Below are 27,226 nucleotides of genomic sequence, written 5' to 3' on the forward strand. Positions count from 1 at the left end.
TTGTGTGGGTACGCCTAGTATCTGCGACAGGAAACGGCCCAAAACGCAGTGTGGACTCCCCACATTTTACAGTAAAAGCTGACCATTTCTTTTTGCAAAGTGCCTAGCTGTAGACTTTGAACCCTAGCTCTGCTGGCACCTAGGGAAACCTAGCAAACCTATACATCTTTGAAAACTAGACACACAGTGGAATCCAAGATGGGGTGAGTTGTCTGGCTCTCACCAGGTTCTGTTACCCCGAATCCCTTGCAAACCTCAAAAGTTGTCCAAAAAAACACATTTTCCACACATTTCTGTGGTGGAAGGCTCTGGAATGTGTGTGGATCCACAACATTCCACCTACCCCGCATTCCCCAAAGTCTTCTGAGAAAAATGGTACCTCAAATGTGTGGGTGGGTCAAGTGCCGGCGACAGGCAAGGGCCCAAACCCTATTGAGGCGACTTCAAAATTACCTATCACAAAACAACCTGGTTTTGCGAGGGGGGTCCCATGAGTTTTTGTCCCTGTGTTCCGCAGCCGTCTAGGGAAGCCTACCAAACCCACACATTTCTGAAAACAAGACACCCGGGGGAGTCCAGCGAGGTATGGCTTTGTAATTATTAATATTCACGTTTTGAAATCCGTTGGGTCAATCAAGTGAAAAGGATTTTCGATGACATCTGGCTTTAGAGGAGGCCGTCAGTAAACACTGATGTACAGAGTCCAGTCTCCATTCCTTTGAAAGTTGTGACATAACATCACACAGCAGCCCCTCGACAAAGTGTGGATACACCTGGAAACACTGCAGTAGCTGGCACTAGATGACGCGGAATAAACATTTGTGTTTCTGAGGAGGGGTGGGTGGTGAGCGGGGGGGGGGGGGCGGAGGGGGCGGGATGTAAAGCAGATATTTTTTTCCTTTACTCTTTTTTGGCCTGGCATTCTGAAGCTCTTTGGAATGAGATCAGTTTCAAGTTGTGCTTTACACGCCTTCCCCCCTTTCCCAAGGAGGTCCCTGCGCTCTTCAGGAGGGGAGAGCTGATATTACACAGTCTGCCTGCTGCTAACACCTGCCTGGCCAGCTGTTTATCTGGCTGGCTGCAGAGAGGCAATTACCTCTGTCTCAATTTAGGCCACAGCTTCTTCTTGTAATGCCTTATTTTATTAAAAGAAGAAAATTATTTAAGGTTTCTTTCCTGTTTAAAGCTCTCTTGCGCATTTTACAAAAAGAACGAATAAAATCTGCTAGGAAAAAAGTTTGGAAATGTACATTTAAAAAAGCTTGGGGGCACAGTCTCAGGTTAGTAATCTCAATACGCCCCTTCCGCTCTGTTTACTTTCACTTGTTTCTTAGTTATATTTTTGAAAAGATTGCTAACAAAATTGTCCCACCTTGGTGAAAGGCATCATGACAACAGTTTGTAACTGCGGAAATATTGTGCACTGTAATTCATTCTAAAATGTTTATTAGTGAGCTACCGGAGGAGGTGATGGCTAACTTAGATGGTTAATGCACCTGTAGTAAAGATGTAAGACGAAGGTCACGCGCTTCTAAAGCACGGTAACTGATCGCAAAAACCAGGTGTGTGTACATAGAGCAGGCAGGTTATATAATTTGCGTTTTAAAGTGATTGCTTGTGCTACTTAAGGCTAATGCTAGTGCTGTTGTTTTGAGCAGGACACGTGTGTCTGCGTTACAGGGTACTCCTAGTCTAGGGGTCACGGAATTCTCATTTTTGGGCGAATATAGACCTTTTCCGAACCTCGCTCGGCAAGCTTGACTTGTCTCTTGGTGGCCTCTGACACTTTGCCTGTCTGTCTACCTTCTCGCCTGAGCTTCTCCAGCGCTGCTTAAGAGAAACTAGTTGCAGAAAATAGTGCTTACAAATAAAAACAAGGGGGAGTGGCACGGTCATACAGCCACATGAGAGGGGGGAAAGCTCCAGTGAAATGTGAGCAGTTACTGGCACCGAGCTGAACACAGGTTAACACTAATAGGAGCAAGAAATGAGAAAAAAGTCCCCAAACTACAAATAAACAAATAATACTGTACTTAGGTGCTCATTATGATGGCGGACGGACCTGCATCCATCCGCCACCCCAGAGGAGGAGGGACCGTCCGCAGGGGCAGCGGTGGCCCCTACAGTGCAATTAGGATGTGACCGTCACATCCTCAAAATTTAACATTGCGGCGGGTGCTGCTTGAAGCAGCACCCGCCGCAAGGTTAAATATGCATGCTTCGCATTTGCATGCACCGCGCGGTGCCTGCCGCTTCGTGCACGCAAATGCAGGGGGGTACCATAGGTACCCCCATGTGCACCCCCCACCCCCGTCACCCTGGGGGCCCGCAAAGGGCCCCCAAAGAAATCACCGTATGCCTTGCCACGGCGGAGAAGCCGCCGCGGAAAGGCATCTGTTTCCCCCTATCCTAATATGGCTGGCGGTGTCTGTTAGACACCGCCTCCATATTAGAGCTTTTCTGCCGCGGTCGTAAGGCGACCGCCGCAGAAAAGCGGCAGACGGTCTTCTTGACCCCCCAGCCATCCTAATCTGGCGGGGGGTCTTTGAAGCCTCCGTTTTTCTGCATCCGCCGGCCCGGAGGATGCGGAAAAACCGCAATCCTAATGACCCCCTAAGTCCCTGCTCTGTGGAAGGAACAGAAACACAAACAAAAGGGACAAAGAGAAGGATTGAACACTAGTAAGAGAGGATTTTTAAAGGACACTGAAACAAACAAATTGCCAGCAGGGGGATGACTTTAACCTCACAAGAGAAATTAATATTGGTCTTGAATGCTTGACCTAAAAATTACGCCTACACACAGCACATTTTGAATTGTTCTCATAAATCTTACCATATTAATGGCAGTGTTGGGCATAACTAATATGCATACCTGGAATGCAGATAGAACTTACATAACTATCATAATTATTAATAAAAACATAATTAGAGCAATGTAAAAGGTTGTCGTGTATTATATAAAGGACATGGAGATGTGATCAGCATCGACTATCATCATCAACACATTGTGGCCCATCTATACTAAAGGTTGCACATTTAGGTAGTTTAGCACTGCATCTGCGGGCCTTTAAAATGGTTAGTAATTCATCTAGCCAGAATCCATGTAAAACCTTAGTAAATAAGACCATTCATATTTATTAGAGCATGCATGGAACTCTTACCTCTGCTTCCGGCCAAGAAACTACGTTATTGAATCGCTTGTAGCAAGCAATCTCATACTGCACCCATCCGTGATCACAGGAGCCTTGAGCATCCGGGCGGGAAACTAAAGTAGTGGACAACAAAGGAGAGCGATAGTGTATCAGTGTCTGTGAAACAGTTGTTTTTAAATCAACTTGTTTATTCATGTTCGTAAGGGCATTCACATTGGTTGTTTCTGTATACTTGTTTTATATGTTTAGGCACTTTAAATCATGGAAGTCCAATTTGTATACTCACACACGGTACTTTTTACTAATCTATCGCCACAAAAGGGGTGACAGGCTTTAAGTTTTATGTTTAGACACCGGTTTTGACATGATGCAGAATACTTCTCCCATTGTTGTGTTTTTAACCAATCAATTCTTTCTTGCTGGTTATAGACTCTTCCCCTGACGAAGGGCGATCCGCCCGAAATGTAACGGGAATTATTTTTGAACTAACAGATGGATTGCTACACAGACAATTGATTTCTTTTTGAGATGAAGTACATATATTTCATGAATAAATTCAGCTCATGAAAGAAGATTTGATCAGCTTCTCACTTTTTTTTAAACCATTGTTGAACATTCAGATCCTGCTTTTCACAGGCACAAGGTTGTGCCCAAGGGGATGTCGCTGATTTGAGCACCACTACCCATGTTCGATTTACATTTACACCCCAGTCAGAGGGGGTTACCCCCGTCGCACGCCACAACTTCACACCTTTAAGAACAATATAGTTGTGCGTGTTCAACCCATCTATGTTATTGTGACACTGCCACCCTTCAGGCGAATAAAAACATGTTTGTCAGAAGGCATTTATGCGTTTCTAAATCCTTGCCCTTATTCCTTTGTCACATGGAACTAGGCTTGTTAAATGTAGAATATTGAATTAAAAAGGCACAACTTAAGTTCTGGCCCTCAGTGTGGGCAATAGAAGAAGTAGCCTTAAACCAGGACATTATAAAAGATTGTTTAAGTTTTGTAATTGCCCAATGTATAACCTGGTTTGGATATGTGAAAGACCAATTTCACTTGCTAGACAGAGCTGATCTTTTAGAGTGTCCACAAGCTAATATATCTTTCTCTGAACAACAACTAAAGATAGATTTCCTGGCCTTTTGCTAGCGGCGAAAAGTAGCCAGTGAGTTGGGGAAGTATAGAGTGTCTGCCTTTATCCCAGGAGTGACTATTGACCAGATGGAACTTTATCTATATTTTACTCCACAGCACTCACAGAGATTTTATTTGATATGGTTTAGATTGAATATAGTGCACTTCCTGGTTTCTTATCCTAGCAAAGCTTCTCATGAATATGAGCTCATGCCATGTCCTTGTGACTCAAGCTCTCTGCAGAATACACTTTGTGAGAAAGTCATCCTTTTTGCATTGTTCACCCCATTTGTTTACTTATACTGGTGGTAACAGACTCTGACTAGGCCCTGGGCTCTGCGGTTCAGACCCAGGGCTAATACTCTGATTAAAACAATATATGATACTTAGGGTGATTTACAATTGGCAATGACTGACCCCTGTAAGCCACTAGTATTTATTAAGGCAAGGGATATTCAAACTACCTATAAGTCCCTAGTATATAATAAGGCAGGGAGGCTTAGAAACTCGGGAGATTTCCTGCACTGGAGGATGCACTGCTGTGTTGCCTGCTATCATTTTTAAAGGCAGCCCTGCTTTGCAGACTGTCTTTAAAAGTACATTATATGCAACTTTGACTTTGGAATTAAAGGTATTTCCCAAGTGGTAATCTTCCTTATATTTACATATAGGTCACCACTAAGATCCCCTTTAGGTGCCCCAGGGGTGGGGTGCCATGTACCCATAAGCAGGGACATTGTAAAAGATAACCCCCGGGGAGGGGAAAACTGCCAATTTCATTTTCTGAATTGTGGATATTTAGCTCCATAGGCTAACACTGGAATATTTTATTTAAGTATACATTTTACTAGGAAGGAGCTAAAAAAATGTCATTCAAGATTGGTAATGCTAAATAAAACAACGTGCCACTGTTGAATTTAGCATAACTAATATAGAAGAGAAGTTAAAGGACTTTCTTTTCCACGAGCCACAATCCAGATATCTAGCAGCCTCTCTTGATTAGTCATACATAACAAGCTCAGCCAAGCTGCTTAGATAAGGTGATAAGTGACCTGCACAGAGCAGACGTTATCTGACGGGGAGAGCTCTGCAGCTGCAGAGAACAGGTCAGAGCGAGGACTGGGTAAATCAGCCTGGGCTTCAAAGAGAGCAGGACAGTAAGAAATGACAGCCTGGCCTACCCCGTCTTCCTGTACCTCCCAACCAGATGGCAGGCCCGGGACTGGAAATTGCTGGAGGTCTGGAGGAGGAGTGTGAACGGAAATGAGCCACACCAAAAGGTGTACCCAGGTCTAACTCTCCTGAAGAGGATTTCTCCATTTTGAATTTTAAAGTTCAGTGCTTTGTGGGGCAAGAATATGCCCCACTTTGGAGGAAACTGCCATGCTTTTGGGTAGCACCCTGCACCTCATTAGACAAGTGTTCTCCCTGCATGTCACCCAAGATCATTGAATAAATATGTGAGAGTTGCATAGTGTAAGAGAGTAGGGTCTGCTTCCTATGGTCACCCCCACTTTTTGCTGTGATTTTCTGGTTTTTCGACTTTAGACTGGATGTGGCCCTGCTAATCAGGACCACAGCCTAGCTGTTCTCTCTCTAAAATGATACCATGTACTTTAGGTACATACCAGATTGGGTATTGGGTCACCTTTGTGTGCCCTAGTATAGTGTACAATAAGTACCCAGGGCATAGGTGCATCCAAGGCATACCAGGGGCTACAGCATGTACTATGCCACCCCTGGCTGGCCCTCCATACTGACACCACAGGTCTGTTCACACAGCCTGGGTAAGGTGGTGTAATCACCCCTTACTTAGATATAGTATACCTATATCTACCTATATATATAGACACATAATAACCTATAAGTCACTCCTATGGCAGGCCTTAACAATCCTGGAGGCAGAGTGCTTGGTTGTATGTGAGAGGGTGCCCTAGCATGAGCTGAGCCCCTCTGCAGCTTTTGGAACCATCTCCATATAGCTGTTCTATGATATAGCCATACCATATACTCTTATGTGCATTATAATGCTCATGGTTAATGCTAACTTTGGTTTGGCTTCATCAAAACATGTTGTGTAAGGTGTCAAACACTTTGGTATACTACCCCCCCTCCCCCACCAGTCCTGGTGGCAGCGGCAGCATTCCACCCTTCTAGAAGGAGAAGACATGTAGTTACTGGTTTACCCGGTTAAAGTTAAACTGAGCCTCATCCTCACAAAATGGATGCTGCTGCCACAGACACGAGTCTGACCTCTTGTTGCTGGAGGAAATTCGAGCAAGGGCAGCCTGGACAATAGGTTTCCTATCCAGGGAGGTGCCAGCACCTTCCCAGACAGGGGTTTTGTGTATTGGGGCAGGGAGGGCTGCATTCAGTGAATGCATCTAGACACTGCCTGGGGCACACAAGGTGCTCCATGCATAGCCCGGTTCAAACCAGTTGCTGGGGCACTCCAGCTCCAGCTCTGGCACGAAACTGGACAAAGGGAAACGGGCATAACCACCCCCTTCTCAGGTCCACCCATAGTTGGGACCTAACCAGGTAGTCCAGCCCCTAACCTTAGTATAAGTATAGGAACTGTGTCCCCAGGACATTAGATTACCCTGGACGAATCTTCTCAAGACATATCCTGGACCTTCGACATTCCATTTCGACTGGAAGATTGAAGATATCCCCCTTGTGGTCAAGGAGTGACCACCCTGTGAAAACAGGCACCATCAGCAACTTTGCTGGTCTGCATTTTCAAGGCTCCCGCCGGATCCCGAAGAATCTGCGACACAGGAACTGGACTTCCAGGTTTCTCTGAATCCGACCCACATCCACAGTAAAGCTGAGACACGTGGCGGACACGAGAGATGTGGGACTGGACACTCTGGACATCCTGCATATTGCTAATTGCTCGACTCCTGAGGTACCTTTAAATTGTGCATTGGGGTACAAGAATCCCCAGACCCGAACACCATTTGAACCGAAGCTCAGCCCTCCACACTCCACGAGTGCCGCGTGGGGCCTGCTCTTGCATTTCAGCTTGACGCATCTTCCCAGTTCCTTGCTCATTGGCTAGTGATCCCCCTGAAGACATTTCATTAAAACAAACTTGCTTTCCTGGTTGCTCCTGGTTTTCTCCAGCTTCCCTCCGACAGAGAAGCACCACAAACCTTGCTGGTCTGCAACAAAGCCAATCTTGACATCCTGCGTGGGTTGTATTTGCCAAGGCTTGTTGGGTCCAATCTGGATACTGACACCGCAGTCAACTAGATCCTTTATGGGACAGCTTGAATCCAGCACCTGGTCATCATCGATACCTCCTGGACCCCGTAGCTGAAAAGACAAACTCACCTTCTTCTCCTGAGATCATCTCAACATCGTCTGGTTCCTTCCTGGTACCTTCCTGGTCACTGGCTAGTGACCCAGACTCTGTCCCCTCTGCTTTCAGGTTCTTCAGATCTTCGATCCACCCTTGGATCCACCCAGACACTTTTCTTCTGGTCGCCTGCAGCACTTCTTTGCAGATCTCCATAGAAAATGATGACGAAACACAACACCAAAAGGCACCTATGCACCCGGTTTCTCTGGGTGAGGTAATACGAGTACTCCGGTGCTCCCGTGGGTCTTGACTCTCGAAGTATCCTAGTCTAAAGGGGTTTTGTCCTAGTCCATCCAGAAGTGCCCTTAAACAGTAACTTTGTAATTTCTTCACTTCCCATTATAGGTCAATGGTAACTCGCAACTGTGTTTAGACACTGCACGCCTCTCCCGTGGGCCTCCTACTGCCTAACATTTGGTTGTTTAGTGTAGCCCCAGCGATTCCCTAGGCCCTAGGCCAACTTTCTATTCCAGATGTGGTTCTTATACCACTATTTTAGTATATGTTTTGTGAGGCCCCTAGGGCAGTACTGTATATTGTCAACTTGTCGTATGCTAATTGAGTAACTTGTATTGCGCTTTTACCTCTGACCTCATAAAGAGTGCAGAGGGGTTGTGTTTAGAATAAATACATATATTTTTGATATATACCTTGTGTGGTGTCTTTTCATTTGGCATTGAAGGGATAATCATTGGTAAAACAACCAGCTTCACATGCTCCCTGAAGTCTTAGCCTATTGACTGCTGGTTCATGCTACCACTAGGATAGCTTTCTATAAGGTTGATTTTACAACCACCATTAATAAGGGTCAATTAGACCGGTGCAAGTTGCCCACTAGAACTAGTGGACATCATATGCCAGGCTAACTTCTCACATTGGTGTGCAGCGGTTGGGATAAGAGCTTGCTGTTGTTTTACCAAATAATCTTGAGGTATAATTTGAAAGATCACATTAAGGTACCTGTAGGTACATATAAATCAAGTAATTATAATACATAAGTTCTACTGAACTTAGCAGTTATAGGTGGTAAGGGCCTAGCACACCCTGACTACAACTCCTAGAGAGATTCTAGTAGGAAACAAGTAGTGTAGGTAGGTGCACACACCACGCCTCACTAGCAATGTCCTTGGAAGCAGGGCTTAGTGGGCCTCTGCCAGAAGAGAAATTAAGGGTACCTTCTAAATATGACACATTCACTTTTCAAGAACTGAGAAGTTTGTGTTCATTCAAAATACTGAGACAAGGACAGAGTCTCACCTTTAACCACCTGGTAGATATACTAGTGGCTCATGATGTAGAGAATGCATCAGACCCAAGTAACCAAAGTAGTAGAGAGGGGGGCCATCCTTCTACTGAACAGGATAACAATGGGCACCCATTGGACTCTGAAGGAGAGGGTGTGGACCATGTAGAGGTACATGAACTGAACCAGGTTAACCTAGGACTACATGGGACTGGAGAAGGAAGGATCCAATCCATACCCCCAAGTAGGCCTGACGGTGAGCACAGAAGACCCAGATCACTTTCCAGTGCATCTGACCATTCTGACTCATCAGTGGGGTCCAATGCCTCTGTTCTGAGGAGAATGTCTTCACCTCAGAGAAGGGAGCATAAAGCTAGGATGAGAGAAGCCAAGCTTAGGATCAAGAGGCAAGAAGTTGCCCTTGCAAAAGAGAACTTAGCTCTTGAGAGAGAGAAAAAGTTGAGTGGTACTAGTACAGCTAATAGTGGTGGTTCTCAACAGAAGTGTGTAGTAGGGTTAACCCTGGGAACTGAGATGGATTCTGGCCTAGTCAGAATACCAACTCAAGCTGTTCTTGTCTGTGATGTGGACATGGCTATGTCCTCTACTGTGAGTCCCAGTAACTTGGGCAAGTACAGACAGACTACTTTAATTAATGATAAATTGGCTCAGGCCTACAGGGACACGTGCTAGTGTCACAATGGTGACACCCAGCTTTTTGGACCCTAGACAGATCATACTAGGTGACAATTACCTAGTGACCAATGCAAGCAATGTCACTACCACCCATAGTATGGCAGTTGTTAATTTCTCCTGGGGAGGGGTAACTAGCCTAAAGAAGGTTGTTGTTAGCTCAGACCTCCCTGTAGAATGTTTGCTTGGCAATGATTTAGAGACTTCAGCCTGGGCTGAAGTGGAGTATAGGACCCATGCAGAGATGTTAGGAATATCAGCATATGTCCTTGCTGTGACTAGGTCACAGGTCAAAAATAGCAACACTGAACTGGCACTAGATTCTGGAACAATGCACCAGTTGCCTACCAGGAGGAGAAGCAGTAGGGGTAAGGCAGTGCCTTCCCCCTTGCCTAAGGAAGAGGATCAGCCTTCACAGGAAGCTGATTGTGAGACCCAGGAGGAAACTGTCCTAGAAGAGCTTGAGCCTGATCAGGTTGAGTTTCTTGGGACAGAAGGACCCTCCAGGGTAGATCAGAGGCAGGCGCAGTTAGACTACCCTTCTCTTGAACCCCTCAGACAGCAAGCTGCTGCTGAGGCTGCTGGGAATGCGAGTAGGACCCACAAAGTCTATTGGGATGATGGGCTCCTTTATTCAGAGGCTAGAGACCCCAAGCCTGGAGCTTCCAGGAGGCTGATCATACCTTTGGCATTAAGGGGCTTCCTTCTCACACTAGCCCATGATATTCCCCTTGCAGGACATCTTGGCCAGAACAAGACTTGGGACAGGCATCTCACACTTTCACTGGCCTCACTTGTCAGAAGACACAAAGGAGTGTTGTCTCTCCTGTGTCACCTGCCAAGCCAGTGGCAAATCAGGTGGCACTACAAAGGCCCCCCTTACACCACTATCTGTGGCGGGGGTTCCCTTTGAAAGAGTTGGGATTAACATTGTTGGACCAATGGATCCCCAAACAGCATCTGGGGACAGGTTTATTCTGGTGGTTGTGGATCATGCCACCAGATACCCAGAGGCTATCCCACTTAGGACCACAACAGCACCTGTTGTGGCAAGGGCCCTGTTGGGAGTTTTCTCAAGAGTGGGCTTCCCTAAGGAGGTTGTGTCAGACAGGGATGCAAACTTCATGTCTGGATACCTGACTGCAATGTGGAAGGAGTGTGGAGAGAACTACAAGTTCACCACACCCTTTCATCCGCAATGCAATGATCTAATCATGCCCTTAAAGGACATGATTAAGGGTCTCCCTGAAAAGCTCAGGTGGAGATGGGATATCCTACTGCCCTGTCTTTTGTTTGCTTACAGAGAGGTCCCACAAAAGGGGATTGGCTACAGCCCGTTTGAACTTTTGTTTGGGCATCCTGTAAGAGGACCCCTTTGTCTGGTGAAGGAAGGTTGGGAGTTACCTCTCAAAGTTCCAAAACAATACATTGTGGACTATGTAGTTGGTCTCCGCTCCAGGATGGCTGTGTACATGAAAAAGGCATCCAAAAACCTTGAGGCTAGTCAGGAATTACAAAAATCCTGGCATGACCAAAAGGCTGTGCTGATTGTTTACCAGCCAGGGCAGAAAGTGTGGGTGTTGGGGCCAGTGGCCCCAGCAGCTCTCCAAGACAAGTGGAGTGGACCCTACACTATTGTTCAACAGAAGGGAGAGGTAACCTATTTGGTTGATCTTGGAACCCCCAGGAGCCCCCAAAGGGTGCTTCATGTCAACAGACTGAAACCATATGTTGACAGGGCTGACATGGGCTTGCTCATGGCTACTGATGAAGGACAGGGGGAAGAGAGTGATCCTCTCCCAGACCTGCTCTCTCAGAACCCTGATGATGGATCAGTTGATGGTGTAGCCTTGGCAGACAGCCTCACTGATCAGCAGCAGAGGGACTGCAGACAAGTTCTGCAGGCCTACAGACATATGTTTTCACTGACTCCAAGTCAGACTACCTGGTGCACTCATGAAGTGGACACTGGGGACAGTCTGCCTGGTAAAAGTAAGATTTACAGGCAACCTGATCATGTCAGGGACTGTATCAGGACAGAGGTCCAAAAGATGTTGGAGTTGGGAGTCATTGAGCCCTCAGAGACCCTTGGGCCAGTCCAATAGTCCTGGTGCCTAAACCTCACACCCAAGATGGTAAGAGAGAGATGAGGTTTTGCGTGGATTACAGAGGTCTCAATGCTGTCACTAGGACAGATGCCCATCCAATACCCAGGGCAGATTAACTCATAGACAGATTGGCTTCTGCCAAGTTTTTGAGTACATTTGACCTGACAGCTGGCTACTGGCAAATCAGACTAGCTGAGGATGCAAACGCCAAGAAATCATTTTCAACCCCAGGAGGACATTATCAATTTGTGGTAATGCCCTTTGGTCTAAAAATGCACCTGCCACATTTCAAAGGTTGGTGAACCAAGTCCTCACAGGCCTGGATGACTACTGTGCAGCTTATCTTGATGATATTGCTGTCTTTAGCTCCACCTGGGAAGATCAACTGATCCACCCGAAAAATGTTTTGGAGGCCCTGCAAAAGGCAGGCCTAACTGTCAAGGCTACCAAGTGCCAGATAGGGCAGAGTAAGGTTGTATACCTGGGCCACCTTGTAGGTGGAGGTCAGGTTCAACCATTGGAGAGCAAGATCCAGACCATAAAGGAATGGACTGCTCCCACCACCCAGACACAGGTCAGAGTTTTCTTGGGCCTGACTGGGCATTACTGGAAATTTGTCAAGGAGTATGATTCCATAGTGACACCCCTTAATGACTTAACTTCCAAGAAAATGCCAAAGAAAGTTCAGTGGACAGTAAGATGTCAAAAGGCATTTGATGACCTGAAGCAGGCCATGTGCACTGCAACACTTCTGCAAAAAGTCTAGACTACTCCAAAGAATTCATTGTTCAAACAGATGCTTCTGAGTTGGGGGTAGGTGCTGTTCTTTCACAACTGAATATAGATGGTCAAGACCAGCCAGTAGCTTTTATTAGCAGAAGGTCGGCCCCTAGAGAGAAACGTTGGTCAGCTATTGAGAGGGAGGCCTTTGCTGTGGTTTGGCCACTGAAGAAGCTGAGGCCATACTTGTTTGGCACTCACTTCAAGATTCAGACAGAACATAAGCCCCTCTTGTGGCTAAATCGATGAAGGGTGAAAATCCCGAACTGCTTAGGTGGTCCATTTCCCTACAGGGGATGGACTTTACAGTGAAACATAGACCTGGGACTGACCATGGCAATGCAGAAGGACTCTCCAAATATTTCCACTTAGAACATGAAGACTCAACTGGTCAAGGTTAGTTTAATGTTCCTGTGTTTCGGGGTGGGGGGGGTTGTGTAGGAGAGTCGAGTCTGCTTCCTATGGACACCCCGAGCCCGATTCACAGAATGAACTTAAGACTCAATCCTAAACTTACTGCTATTTTGGCATTCACAGAATGAACTCACTACTTTTGGTATTCACAGAAGTTAGGATTTTGTCTTAAGTCTGTCTTAAGTCTGTCTAAAGTTTGTCTTAAGACAAACTTAAGACAAAATCCTAACTTCTGTGAATACCAAAAGTAGTAAGTTCATTCTGTGATTGCCAATAGTAGTAAGTGCATTCTGTGAATACCAAAATAGTAGTAAGATTAAGATTGAGTCTTAAATTCATTCTGTGAATCGGGCCCTCCAATTTTTTGCTGTGATTTTCTGGTTTTTCGACTTTAGACTGGCTGTGGCCCTGCTAATCAGGACCACTAGCTGTTCTCTATCTAAATTGATACCATGTACTTTAGGTACATACCAGATTGGGTATTGGGTCACCTTTGTGAGCCCCTGTATAGTGTACCATAGGTACCTAGGGCATAGGTGCATCCAAGGCCTACCAGGGGCTGCAGCATGAATTATGCCACCCCTGGCTGGCCCTCCAAACTGACACCACAGGTCTGTTCACACAGCCTGATTAAGGTGGTGTAATCACTCCTTACTTAGATATAGTATACCTATATCTACCTATATATATAGACACATAGTAACTTATGAGTCACTCCTATGGCAGGCCTTAATAATCCTGGAGGCAGAGTGCTTGGTTTTATGTGGGAGGGTGTCCTAGCATGAGCAGAGCCCCTCTGTAGCATTCGGAACCATCTCCTTATTGCTGTTCTATGATATAGCCATACCATATACTCTTAAGTGCACTATAATCCTCGAGGTTAATGTTAACTTTTTTTTGGCTTCATCAAAACATGTCGTGTAAGGTGTCAAACACTTTGGAATACTACCCCCCCCCGCCCCCATCACCAGTCCAGGTGGCGGGGGTAGCATACCACCCTTCTAGAGGGAGAAGACATGTTGTTACTGGTTTACCCGGTTAAAGTTAAACAGAGCCTCAGCATCACAAAATCGATGCTGCTGCCACAGACACGAGTCTGACCTCCTGTTGCTGGGGGAAACTCCAGCAAGGGTGGCCTGGACAATAGTTTTGCTGTCCAGGGAGGTGCCAGCACCTCCCCAGACAGGGGTTTTGTGTATTGGGGCAGGGAGGACTGCATTCAGTGAATGCATCTAGACACTGCTTGGGGCACATAAGGTGCTCCATGCATAGCCCAGTTCAAACCAGTTGCTGGGGAACTCCTGCCCCAGCTCTGGCGTAAACTGGTCAAAGGGACAGGTTCACCCATAGGAGGGACCTAGTCAGGTAGTCCAGCCCCTAACCTTAGTATAAGTATAAGAGCTGTGTCCCCAGGACTTTAGATTACCCTGGATGAATCTTCACAAGACATATCCTAGACCTTCGACATTTCATTTCCACTGGAAGAGGGAAGATATCTCCCTTGTGGTCAAGGAGTGACTACCCTGTGCAAACAGGCACCATCAGCAACTTTGCTGGTATGCATTTTCAAGGCTCCCGCCGGATCCCGAAGAATCTGCGACACAGGAACTGGACTTCCAGACTTCTCTGACTTCCACCAACATTCATAGCAAAGCTAAGACCAGTGGCGGACACAAGAGGCGTGTGACCGGACACCCTGGACACCCTGCATATTGCTAACTGCTCGACTCCTGAGGTACTCTTGCAGTTGTGCATTGAGGTACAAGAAGCCCCAGACCCCAGCACCATTTGAACCAAAGCTCAGCCGTCCACACTCCACGAGTGCCGTGTGGGGCCTGCTCTTGCATTTCAGCTTGATGCGTCTTCCCAGTTCCTTGCCCATTGGCTAGTGAGCCACCTGAAGGCTTTTCTTTGAAACAAACATGCTTTCCTGGTTGGTCCAGCCTTTCTCCAGCTTCCCTCCAAAGGAGAAGCACCACAGACCTTGCTAGTCTGCAGCATAGCCAATCTTTGCATCCTGCGTGGGTTGCGTTTGCCAAGGCTTGTTGGGTCAAGTCCAGATACCGATACCGCAGTCAACTAGATCCTCTGTGGGAGAGCTCGAATGTCATCGTTGATGCCTCCTGGACCTCGTGGCTGAAGAGACAAACTCACCTTCTTCACCTGAGATCATCGCGACATCGCCTGGTTCCTTCCTCGTACCTTCCTGGTCACTGGCTAGTGACCCAGACTCTGTCCCCTCTGCTTTCTGTTACTTCAGATCTTCGATCCACCCGGACACTTTTCCTCTGGTTGCCTGCAGCACTTCTTTGCAGATCTAAATAGAAAACGATGACGAAACCCAACACCAAAAGGCACCTATGCACCCGGTTTCCCTGGGTGAGGTAATACGAGTACTCCGGTGCTCCAGTGGGTCTTGACTCTCGAAGTGTCCTAGTCTAAAGGGGTTTTGTCGTAGTCCATCCGGAAGTGCCCTTAAACAGTAACTTTGTAACTTCTTCATTTCCCATTATAAGTCAATGGTAACTCATGACTGTGTTTAGACACTGCACGTGTCTCTTGTGGGCCTCCTACTGCCTAACCTTTGGTTGTTTAGTGTTGCCCCAGCGATTCCCTAGGCCCTAGGCCTACTTTCTATTCCAGACGTGGTTCTTATACCACTTTTTTAGTATATGGTTTGTGAGGACCGTGGGGCATTACTGTATATTGTGCAACTTATCGCATGCTAATTGAGTAACTTGTATTGTGCTTTTACCTCTGACCTCATAAAGAGTGCAGAGGGGTTGTGGTTAGAATAAATATATATATATTTGATATATACCTTGTGTGGTGTCCTTTCATTTGGAATTCAAGGGATTGTCATTGGTAAAACAACCAGCTTCACATGCTCTCTGAAGTCTTAGCCTATTGACTGCTGGTCCATGCTACCACTAGGATACCTTTCTATAATGTTGACTTTACAACCACCATCAATAAGGGTCAATTAGACTGATGCAAGGTGCCCACTAGAACTAGTGGACATCACATGCCAGGCTAACTTCTCACACATAGCCACTTGAATTTGCTGCCTGAATCTACAAGGAGAAGAAGGACTGCCCTGCTGGAACCCTGGTCTGCACCAAAAAGAATTGCAAACATGAATGACTGCTCCATGTGATTAAGGAGTGTGCTCCCTAAAAGCAACAGGTTAACAGAGCTTCCCTGCACCGTCTCCGTCAAGAAGTCCCCAGCATGGGCACGTCCAGTGGATTTAAGGATTTGGCCAGATGCATTGTGGGAACTGTAAACATCAAACTTTCAAGGACCATCTCAGAGCTTCGAGACCTTTGGATTTGTGTTTTGGACACTTTAAACCCTCAGGAGGAACTTGAGGGTTCCCTGCTTATGGGAAGATATTCAAGAAGTTTGGAACAACTTTTGGAAAAAGCTCTAGAAGCTTACTGACCTGAAGTTGAGTCAAGCCAAAGAACCTGCTGTGATGAAGTGCCTTGCTCGCCGTCAAGAGAAAATCCTCCTGAAAAGTTTCTAAGTGTGAAGGAAACATTTTGACCAGTGCCTCCCACTTGGTGTATCCAACCAGGGTTCCATTGCGGTCGGCCTCTAACTTTGACTATGTGCCAGTCAAGTGTGACCGGATGTCCCATGTTGACGCTATGTGTTTTTAAGAATTATAAAGTGTTTAATCTTTAAAAATGTATATATCTGGTTCCCTATATTGGATTTTTGTTGTTTTGGTGTCATTTTAAAGATGACAATATTTCCTATGTGTATACATTGGTATGGGATTTTTATTGTGTTGTAGCATACTTATTTAATTTATTGGTGTTTTAGTTTTAAATGTATTTTATTGAGCCGATATGCATAGTAAGGCATCACATTACATTGTAATTGTAACAGGAAAGCCAATCGAAAGAGACTGACAGGCAAGTCTTCATCATGCTGTGCGATATGGCAAATGAGGTGGCTTCCTGATGAGAGCGATTTGATGCTCAAAAGGCAAATGATAGGCAATATCAGCAAACAAATTTGAAAAAACGATTCCCACAATCCCCTCCACCCCCCCAACTTTCCCATCCACCCCCCTCCCTCACCAGTGTGCCGTATGTTGGAGATCCATCGTTCTCCGGTCAAAGTGGAGTTGTTGTGATCAATCTCGAGGTTCCTGAGTTCCGGTGGTAGTGTCTGTAAGGCGCAGCAATCGGAGATATCTCGGGCAAGTTATTTCATTGAACTCCTTAGATAGGAGGGATATAAACGGCTGCCAGGTCTTTTGGAATGTGTCTGTTGTTTGCGTGAGGGTAGCCTGAATGCGTTCCATTCCCAGGGTAAACCAGAGTTTGTGGAGCCATCCTGTATGTTTGGGTTTGTTTGGCGATCCCCAGAGTGACAGAATGTGTTGTGTAGCTGCCTGCATGGCAATGCCCATCTGGCGACCCCGGGTAGATTTCAGGGGAAAAGTGAGTGCGTTAGGTAATCCCAGGATGGCGTATGCAGGAAATCTTGGAATTTCGGTGTTAAAAGTTGCATCTATGTCATTCAGAACCATGTCCCAGTAGCTTCGAACCTCACCACAGTCCCAAAGGATATGCGTCAGAGTGCCCAGTTCCCCGCACCCTCTCCAACGTAGGTCACTCCAGGATGGGTTACCTCTGTGAAGCCGGACTGGTGTGAGGTGCCAATATATCGCTAATTTCATGGCTGCTTCTCTGCCCATTGTGTTACGTGTGGTATATGATGCCCTATAGTACACTTGGCTCCATTCCTTAGTTGTTAGTGTTCTGCCCAGTTCATGTTCCCACCTTTTCTGACCCGCTGTTTTGCCTGACGCTAAGGGGGGCGTAAGCATTTTATATATGTCTGATATTAGATGTTGATCAGTCTCTTTCGTCAGTAGCCACTTCTCGAAAGCCGGCAAGGGGCATCCCACTAGGGTAACAATGGCAGGGTCAGTTAGCCAATGCAGTAATTGAAAGTACTGAAAAAGATGAGGGTCTGTGATGTCATAGCCTTGCTTGATGTCTGAAAGGGTGAGGAAGCCTTGTGTGTCAAAGAGGTCCCCTGCGCACCTGCATGTAGTGCCACGCCATTGTGTCAAGGCACGGGGGTTGTTGCCCGGTGGAAAGACTGGATTGTCTAAGATAGGGGTGAATGGAGAGGGGAAGGTGGTCAGACCTCTCCTGACTGCTACCGCGTCCCAGACTTTAGTGACAGTGCGTGTTATAGGTGAGTTGGTGAGGTAAGTGGGTCGGTGTCTTCTGGGTAAGAAGGGAATTCCCAGAGGGGCCTCTGAGCCATGGCTCTGTCTTGAAAGAGCCACCTTTTCTCTGATTCGGGCCTATACCATTCCACCAGGTATCTGAGTTGTGCGGCTTGGAAGTGCTGTAGTAGGTTGGGAACCCCAAGGCCTCCCTCATCCATACTCCTGTGTACCATTTGTTTGTGTAGACGCGCTCGTTTCCCTTCCCAGATGAAATGATGTAGTGCTGTTTGTAGTTCCGAGATGGTGCCCCTCGGGGGTGCTACCGGCAGGGTCTGAAAGAGATACAGGATTTTGGGCAGGGTCGACATTTTCAAAGCCGCGACTCTTCCCAGAAGGGACAGGGGTTGCTTGGACCATCTTGCTAAGTCCGCTCGAATCTGAGTGGTGAGGGACTTATAATTGAGAGCCACTGTCGATTCTGTCGAAGAGGTGAGGGTAATCCCCAAGTATGGGAGTTCTGTGGCTATTAGTGTGGCTCACTGGTTAGAGGCGGCAGACCCGAGAGCAGAGGACGGCCCGGGACCAGGGTTCGATTCCCGGCGCGGCAGGTTTCTGGACCAGGGTCAGCGGACTCGATAATTCTCTCGCCTCGGTGCCCACTCTGATCAGCCATCACACTCGGCAACTCTGGGCATTAGCTTGCCTCATCTTCACTAACGGCCCCACCAGACCGCCGGGGATGCCTGGTCTCACCCTGGAGATACCCATTAAGGGATCATCTCTCAGGGAAGCCAGGAAGGGTTTCGCAGCGGTCGAAGCGCCTTGGGACCCTCCGGGTAAGTAGTGCGCTATATAAATGCCTATACATTTACACATTTACATTTACATTTGAAGTTCACACCCATATGTGGGGGTCAGTGTGGTAGGGTGAGTGTTTCCCCCCAATGGTAATATCAGGGATTTCCCTCTGTTGATCTTGAAGCCTGCGACAGTGCCGAACGTGTCCAATTCCTTCAAGAAGGCGGGCACTGAGTGGTTAGGACGATCAAGAGCGACTATGATGTCGTCTGCATAAAGGCTAATTGTATGTGGCTCTCCGACAAAGGTGACATCACCAATGTCGGGGTTGTCTCGGACTTTCTGCGCCAAGGGTTCAATGTAAAGGGCAAACAAAAGGGGAGACAGGGGGCAGCCCTGTCTCGTTCCTCGTTGAATGTCAAATGGGTCAGAGCGCATACCGCCTAGGCGGACCCGAGCCTGGGGATGATGGTAACAACTGGCGATCCAGGAGTGAAAGCGGTCGCCAAGACCGAAGCGCAGCAGCACCTGCTGTAAGTATGTCCAGTCGACGCGGTCAAATGTTTTCTCTGCGTCAATTGCCACAAGCACAGCGTCAGAGTTTTGGAAGTTTGCCTTATCAACGAGATGCAGCATTCTCTTGGTGTTATCGCTTCATTGGTGATTGGGCACAAAGCCTGATTGATCAGGTTCCAGGATCCCTGGTAGGAGCGGGCCCAGGCGTGCTGCTAGAACTCCGGTGAAGAGCTTTAGATCTAGGTTCAGCAAGGAGATTGGTTGGAATGCCGAGCAATGTGTCGGTTTCTTGCCCGGCTTGGGCAGGACGATCACTTCAGCCGCCAGCATATCAGGGGGAATGGAGCCCGGTCCCTCGAAGGAGTTAAAGCGCCGGGTGAGGATGGGAGCCACTAGTTGGCAAAATGATTTGTAAAACCCTGCCAAAAAGCCATCCGGTCCGGGGGATTTAAGTGGGCGTAGTCGGGAGATAGCCACCGTCACCTCCTCTAAGCGGATGGGGGTGTCCAGCGCGGTATGCACCTGTTACAACGCAATTTTTACAACGCACTACCACTACAACGCAGGCATTACAACGCATACCATTACAACGCATTGCGCTGGGGGGCGCTCTAGGATAAGAGGTAAGTTTAATTTACTATCCAACACCTTCCCTAGGGTCCACGGGGACTGGAGTTAGAATAGTAAATTATACTTACCACTATCCAGCACCCCAAAGCGCTATGCGTTGTAATGGTATGCGTTGTAAATACCGCGTTGTAATGGTATGCGGAGTAAAAGTATGGGTTGTAACGTCATACATCCGTCCAGCGCGTCCGCGCTAGTCTGGGACAGCTCTGTTATAGCCGCTGAAGATAGGTATGCGTCAATACCCCGGGAAGATGTCGCGTCTGCGCCGTATAGTGAGGCGCAGTATGTTCGAAACGGGTTTGCGATCTGGGTTTCCTCAGTGAGGGTATTCCCAGAGTCATCCGTGAGGTCAGAGATTTTCGTGCGTTGTGATTTAGCTTTGAGGGCGCTGGCCAACAAGCGTCCTGTTCTGTTGCCTCCGACATAGTATGTGTGTCGAAGGCGGAGCGCAGCAAATTCTGCCCTATCCGTATCAAGGGAAGCCAATTGAGTTCTAGCAGTTTTCAATTGTCTCCAGATCCGTGGAGCGCCGGTGCGGCTGTGTACCCTCTCTAGTTCGGCAACTTGAGCCGTGAGATCGTCCCTCTTCTCCTTCCGATCCTTAGCCTCTTTGGCAGCAATTGCAATCAATTCCCCGCGGACCACTGATTTTAAGGCTCCCCATAAGGCCGAAAGCGACACCTCCTGTGTGTCGTTAATAGCCAGGTAGTCAACAATGAATTTATGTAGGCATTTGTGGACTTCTGGTTTCTGTAACATGGGCTCACCGAGGCGCCATGAGCCCCGGGGGCGGGAAGGCGTAGGGGCAGTGATTGTTAGTTCCACTGCGTCATGATCTGAAAGCGCTGCAGGCACAATGTCAATCTCAGCCAAATTAAGGACCAACTCGGATGATCCTATGAAATGGTCTAGCCTGGAGTAGGTATGGTGGACGTGGGAGTAGAAGGTGAATTGTGTTGCGTTCGGGTGCACGGATCTCCATAGATCCACCAGGCCTCTATCTCGCAACCACTCCGCGCCCGCCTCCGTGATAGCGCCGGTGTCCCCATAGCGGTGCCCTGATCTGTCCTTGTTGGTGTCCATGACTAAATTAAGGTACCCCCCGATAAGTAAAAGTGTGTTGGATGATTGAAGGGATTCAGAGAGTGCGCCCTTCAGAATGGCTTCCTGACCTGTGTTGGGAGCGTAAACGGACGCTATCGTAAGGTTCATGTCTCCGAGCTGGAAGGTGTGTGCGAGAAGACGGCCCTTAACCTCTCCCGCCTTGACTCCTACCCTCCTGCTAAAATGTCTAGATACCAAGATGGCCACCCCGGCTTTCTTTGTTGGAAGGGAAGAAAAGAATTGTTGGGGAAAGGCACGGGAACGCATCCTGTCCCAATCTTTGGGCAAGAGGTGGGTCTCCTGTAGCAAACAGAGGTCGGCCCCGGAGTTCTCCAAATAGGAGATTATCGCCCTTCTTTTAATGGGGTTGAGTGTCAATAACTTCAGTTTGGGGTTAGCCATTGTCATGAATTGGGATCTGGACAGCGTCTAATACGGCGGTGCCTTCCTTCCCAACAGATGAGGAGTAGACTTGACAGAGCGAGAGGAGCTTTGATTGCTGCAAGATGCATAGAGAGTGTGTGTGTATTTTCCAGTGTGACTGTGCACAACGTCAGAAACGCCCGAAGGGTGAGGTGTAGCAATGAGTTACGAATATGAGGCTTAGCTGTTCCATTAGTATCAGTTCCCCCTCGGCACACTGGTTCCCACCCCAACTTTACCACCAAAACACTCCATCCGCTCAAGGTCAAACTCCATGGAATAAAACTCCTGTTATAATTCCCCCCCACCCCCACCCCCACTTCCCAAACCCCAACACCTAAATGTGAATAGGTATAGTCCCAGTCCTGTTAGTCCACACAGGACTGTGGTAAAGGTCCTTATCCGGGTCATGTCCAATGGCGGTCGTTTCGGCCCCCCGCCCGGCTCCCACCCACCTCATGGGGATGATGCAAGCTGTAGATGATCTCCCTGATTAGGCATCAGTCAACTAGGGGAAGAGGTCTCCTTGGCCACCTCCGCCACCGCCGTAGCTCGCTCCTTTGTGATGATAGAGGCATCCGGCTTCAGGCGGTGCGAGGGTGACCGCCTGCGGTTCACAGTTTGCCAGCCCCCCCCAGAAGGCCCCTGAGACGAGCTCAGAGTGGGCTCGTCAACGTCCTGGTGAAGGCCTAGGAAGGTGCAAGTGTCTTTAAGCAAGCGCAGCTGGTGTAATTTCCCGTTCCATCTGAATATTAGTCTAAACGGGTGGCCCCAGGAGTATGGAGTTTCATGCTGCCTTAGGAAGTCTGTTGCCTTTCTAAATTCTTTACGTTTTTGCAGGGTGATGGCCAACAGGTCCTGGAATAAGGCTATAGAGTTACCTTGGAATTGAAGAGGCTGAGCCCGTCGGGCTTCTCGAAGGATCCGCTCCTTCAGTGGGAAATCAGGAAGGAAGGCCAAAATGTCCGGTGGCGGGGCGGAGGAGCGTCTAGGTAACCCAACTCTGTGCGCCCTGTCAATGCGAATCTCGAAGTCTGCTGGTTATCCCAAAACGGACCGGAATAAGTTTTTCAGATACCCAGTGATATCAGACCCCTCCTCTTTCTGAGGAAGTCCCCGGACCCGTACGTTATTGCGACGGGAGCGGTTCTCAAGGTCCTCCGCATGGGCCTGGAGGTCCATCTGTTGGTAAGTGAGCCGCACTATTTCCTGCTGGAGTTGCGTTATATCCATGCTTCTGGTCTGATCTGCTTCCTCGATGGCTACCACCCGCTCCCCAAGGCCCTCCACATCTCGTCGGAGCTCTCGGACCTCGCCCGCCACCTCCTGCTTTAAGGACCTGAAATCGTCTCTAAGGGAGTTAAATAGCGTCTCCAGGAATGTTCTGGTGATGGGCGTCTGGTCGTCCGCTGGCGTAGGCGATGATTTCACGGCTGCCGAGGAGGGTGGGTCTTTGCTGGGTTTCGGCTGAGTTTTGGCCAAGAGTTCAGGGAGTGTCTGGGACCCTTTCTTCCCTTGCTGTCCCGCCATGTCACAGCCGGAGCCCCGGCGGCTCGCAGGCACTGTCAGTTGGGGTATCGGGGTGCGGTGATTCGAATGTAAAGGTGAGACTTGCTATCCCGGGGGGGGGTCACCTCTCTGTCCCCGGCAACCCAGCCCGCGGAGGGCGATGCGGCACCCCCTCCGCAATGGTTGGCGGAGTGGTCGCAAGGAAGTCCGCGCCAGGGAGCAGCCAGGTAGTGGGCCAGCGGTTAGGGCGGGCAGCAGTAACATGCACTAGTGGGTTGGATCGCAGTGCTTCGGGGCAGCGCAGGACCGCAATTGTCAAGCTTAGGCCCAGGCGGGGGTGCGTCCGCTCCATTGTATTTATGGCTTAACTGGTGGGCCACCAGGGGACCTCAGCGGCGGAGTCTCGATTTTGCCCCCCGAATCCCGCGATCGTGCCCACCTCCGCTCTCCTCACCTGGATGTGGCTGCTCCCGAGGGTGGCTTAAGGGTGGTCTCTCCTTTCAGTCACGCTCCCTCAGCACCCCTCGGCACCGCAGAGTGATGCTGTGCTGCTTTCCATCTGTTTCGGCGATGCAGGCCACCGGGCGGCCCCAGCCCCGGAGGCACGGCTGCGCCTCCCGACCCCCTGTCGTGGCGTCCACCTCCGTTCTCCACACCTAGATATTATTGTCCCAAAGGGTGGCTGAGGGATGGTCTCTCCCCGCGGGCCCGGTCCCCCAGCACCTCCCAGCACAGTGGATTGTCGCCCCGGTATGCCCCGCCTACCCCGGTGAAGCAGCTGGGCGGGCAGAGGTCTCCTAAGGCGGCTCAGGAGATCTCGGGAGGACAGCCTCGTTGTCAGCTTCTGTCGGGCCTACTCTCGCTCTGTAGGGGCTAGGCCGCGCTGGAAGGCCTGGAGCCGGGGGGTCGATTTTCACGGCTCCTGGCCGGCTCGCACCTCACCGCCGGCCGGGTCACGGAAGCAGACGTGCACAGCAACCCGGGCCGCGGAGTCCGCGGTCGCGACGAGGGCTCCCCCAGCCAGGCTCTCCGATCAGCAGTAGGACCCCTCTAAGGCCGGGGACGGTGAGCGCACTGGCGTTTACAGGGTCGGAGCGGCCGCCATTACGCGGTCGCGGTCCGGAGTCCTTGGCGCTTGGAGCTTCGCGCTCGGCACAGACAGCAGGCAATCGGGCTCCGGGGGTCTCAGTGCGGTGCCGATGTCGTTTTCTGCGGATTCTCTTGCCGCAGGGAGATCTGGCTGTGCAAAAAGGTGCTGCTAGGCGGGATCGGGCAGGGAGCCTTCGGGACCTGCGACGATCACGCCGCCATCTTAGACACGCCCCCCCCAATTTATTGGTGTTTTTAAATTATGTACATACCTGTCTCCTGAGTTGTCTGCCTGCTTGCAGCCAGCTACCAAAGGTTGTGCCAGGGGCTAATGTATTAAAACCTTGACTTGACCATATCTTGCGTTGGTGGCCTTATTGCTAGTGATATGTGCATACTCACCCCTACTAATAATCCACCTTCCACCACACTTCAATTCTTTTTCTTTCGCAAGTTATATGTTACTCCTAGGAAATGATTTTCACTCCCACTATTGAGGGCCCTAAGTGTTAGGTTATGTCAGCCCGCTAGGCACCAACTACAGGTGATCATCCCACTACACCTGTTTGATGGTGTATAAATTAATCTCTGAGGCTGGTAGACTGAGAAAAATGGTGGGGAAATAACTGCATATCATACTCTGGTGATGTAAGTATGTGGGGGGATGTTGATGGATTATCGGTGAAACGTTATTAATTTGTACCTTTTTGCACATTGTGGTATTTTTTTTAATTGTATAAGCACGTTTTAGTGGAAATTTCATTTAAGGGGTATATTGAATCATCTTTGGTATTTTAAACATGATACATGGCTTTGTATGTCTTTGCTTTTATGCTTATATGGCTTTCTATCAACTGAATAAAGCTTGTCATGCCTGACTGATGCATCAATGGAATAGAACGTTGAAAGGGTCTTTGGATGGTTACAAGATGAACGAGTACAATGACTAACGCTACAGAGGATTGAAGGGTGAAAGAAACTGTTCTGGGATGTGTTGAGTTTCACTCACATAAGCTCATGGGAGATATGATTCAAAGTGGAGTCGAGTGTTTTTCATTCATTTGGAATGATTCTCATGGAGCAGCTGATTTGTAAAATAGAGAAAACATTTTTACAGAGCACATGAGGCTGCAGGAGCACAAGAGGGACCAGGGGGGAGGGGCAGGTGTTTAGGACAGGATCATGACTGGCTGATCTCAGGACTGGTCTGATTTAGGGGTAGGCAAAGTTGTGCAATGTTTTCCCTTTTTTTTAACTTTTTGAGATTTTGAGGGTAGGAGCGATCCGGTAGTTTAAAAAAGTGATGGCCAGGGTTAACCCCCCTCTGCTTCAACAGGAAACGGTTCCCAGCGCTTAGAGAGGCTCTCAAGAATCTTCACTTCCAGCTCAGACCCTGGAAGGGAACCAGGCAGCAGTAGGGACTACCAAAATCTGTAAGGATTGACAAAATATGATGGCGCTTGCCTCCTCTGTTTGTGTCTGAGGCTGATAGGTCGATTCAGGGTGTGCTTAATTTGAGCTGGTGGTTGCCGGTGTGAGGAACCAGCATTCATTTTTGGGTACTGGTACTGGCACTTATTTTCCCACATCACATAACTGCCTGAGAGCAAGGAAGATAAAAATACCCAAATCGGAAAGGCAGAAAGAAAAGCAAGACACAAAAAGTTATTAAGAGAGATATCAGGAACCTGCAATGGTGGAATGAAGGGGCAGGGAGTGTCTGTTAGTGCATTAAAAAGGGATGAGGTGAATTGAAGACCATTCAGCCTTGATATTCAGTGAATTAACGCTTAATTGCACTGGCTGCGGGATCCTGGGTAGAGCTTTTGGCACCGGCACTCAATCTTTTAAAAATAAAGCACTGGTCTCAGGCATTAAGTAGTTGAGGGAATACTTGACTGTGCAAGTGTGAAAGCAGAACTCCGCACTTTTCATAGGTAATGCCGCCATCTTTCTCTATTACATTCACACTGCATGCGGAAGTATAGTGATTGCTCAGCCTCCTTCCAACGACATGACGTACATGTCTGTGATTGGCCAAGATGAGAGCCTCATTTCCGGCCTGACTGCATGAACAAATATTTGCGTGACTGACAGTCTTCCTTGAAAAGAAAGGCAGCGTCTGCATGTAGCTTCACCAATCAAAAGTTAGAAGGGATGAAGAGGTGAGTTAATAAAAATGGGCAGATAAATCCGGAGGCGTGTTAAAACAAATTAAAGATGTCCCGCATGGGGGGCTTGGGGGAGGGCAGCCGACCCCGGGAGGTCTCCTCCCCCGGGCTCTTTGGGAGGTTTGGGTGGGGGCCATTTTTGAGCAGTTTCCAATTTTGGGATTCTTTGGGCTTCTTTTGGTTGTTTTTGGAGCCCAGCCTATAAATGTGTTGGGCTCCTCCCCCCGGCCACCATTTTAGGCTTAGGTGACCTGGTGGCCGGTTGGTTCTGCAGCTAGTTTTTGTCAGTTAGATTTCGTAGGACTTTTCAGTCGCGAATTTGTAGTTGATTGTTTATTCAGATTTCGTGATGGCTGGCGAAGATTATCGTGTGCTTGAAGCGATACGCCTGCTTAGCGAGGCGGGCCGCTTAGATTTGGTCATAGGTGACCGAGAACAGGTCGGGCCCCAGCGTGCCCAGCGTTTGGCGTCAGCAGGGGTGTCGGCGATCGTGGCGGCATGTTTTTCTCCTAAACGACAGCGCCAGGAGGCGGTAAGTGAAAGGGACCGCTCCCGAACTAGGAGAGCGTCCCGGGTGTGAGGGCTCTCCGGGGGAGTGGTTTGGGGCCCTCTGAGCCGGTGGGTGCGGTGGGACTTGCTGTTGGCGGGCCTGGGATGGTTGGTGAGATTCAGGCTACACCGGTTGATGTATCAGTGGCAACATTACGTGACAGAGCTGCTTCGGCTCCAGTATTACGAGGTCGTCGTGCCTCTAGACAGCGCGGTTGCACGCGCCGCTCTGCCTCGGCCTCCGCGGTGACGGTTGGTGACGTCATTAGCGGGGGAGGGGCGGAGGCCATCTTGGAGCGCGAGGCCGTGGCTTTTTGACCGGTGCAAAGCGGTCAGG

General features: G+C 48.7%; 1 protein-coding gene across 1 annotated transcript in view; it reads right to left on the reverse strand.

Moving 5' to 3' along the window:
* LOC147734874 (alpha-N-acetylgalactosamine-specific lectin-like) overlaps window positions 1-27,226 on the reverse strand; it is a 225,839-nt gene that overhangs the window by 183,838 nt on the left and 14,775 nt on the right. The window contains exon 3 of the mRNA XM_086953087.1: window positions 3,164-3,267. Coding sequence (XP_086809213.1) covers window positions 3,164-3,267 — 104 coding nt within the window. The remainder of the gene's footprint in view (window positions 1-3,163; window positions 3,268-27,226) is intronic.

The sequence above is a fragment of the Lissotriton vulgaris genome, chromosome 1_2 (assembly GCF_964263255.1).
Source record: "Lissotriton vulgaris chromosome 1_2, aLisVul1.2, whole genome shotgun sequence".
Lineage (NCBI taxonomy): Eukaryota > Metazoa > Chordata > Amphibia > Caudata > Salamandridae > Lissotriton > Lissotriton vulgaris.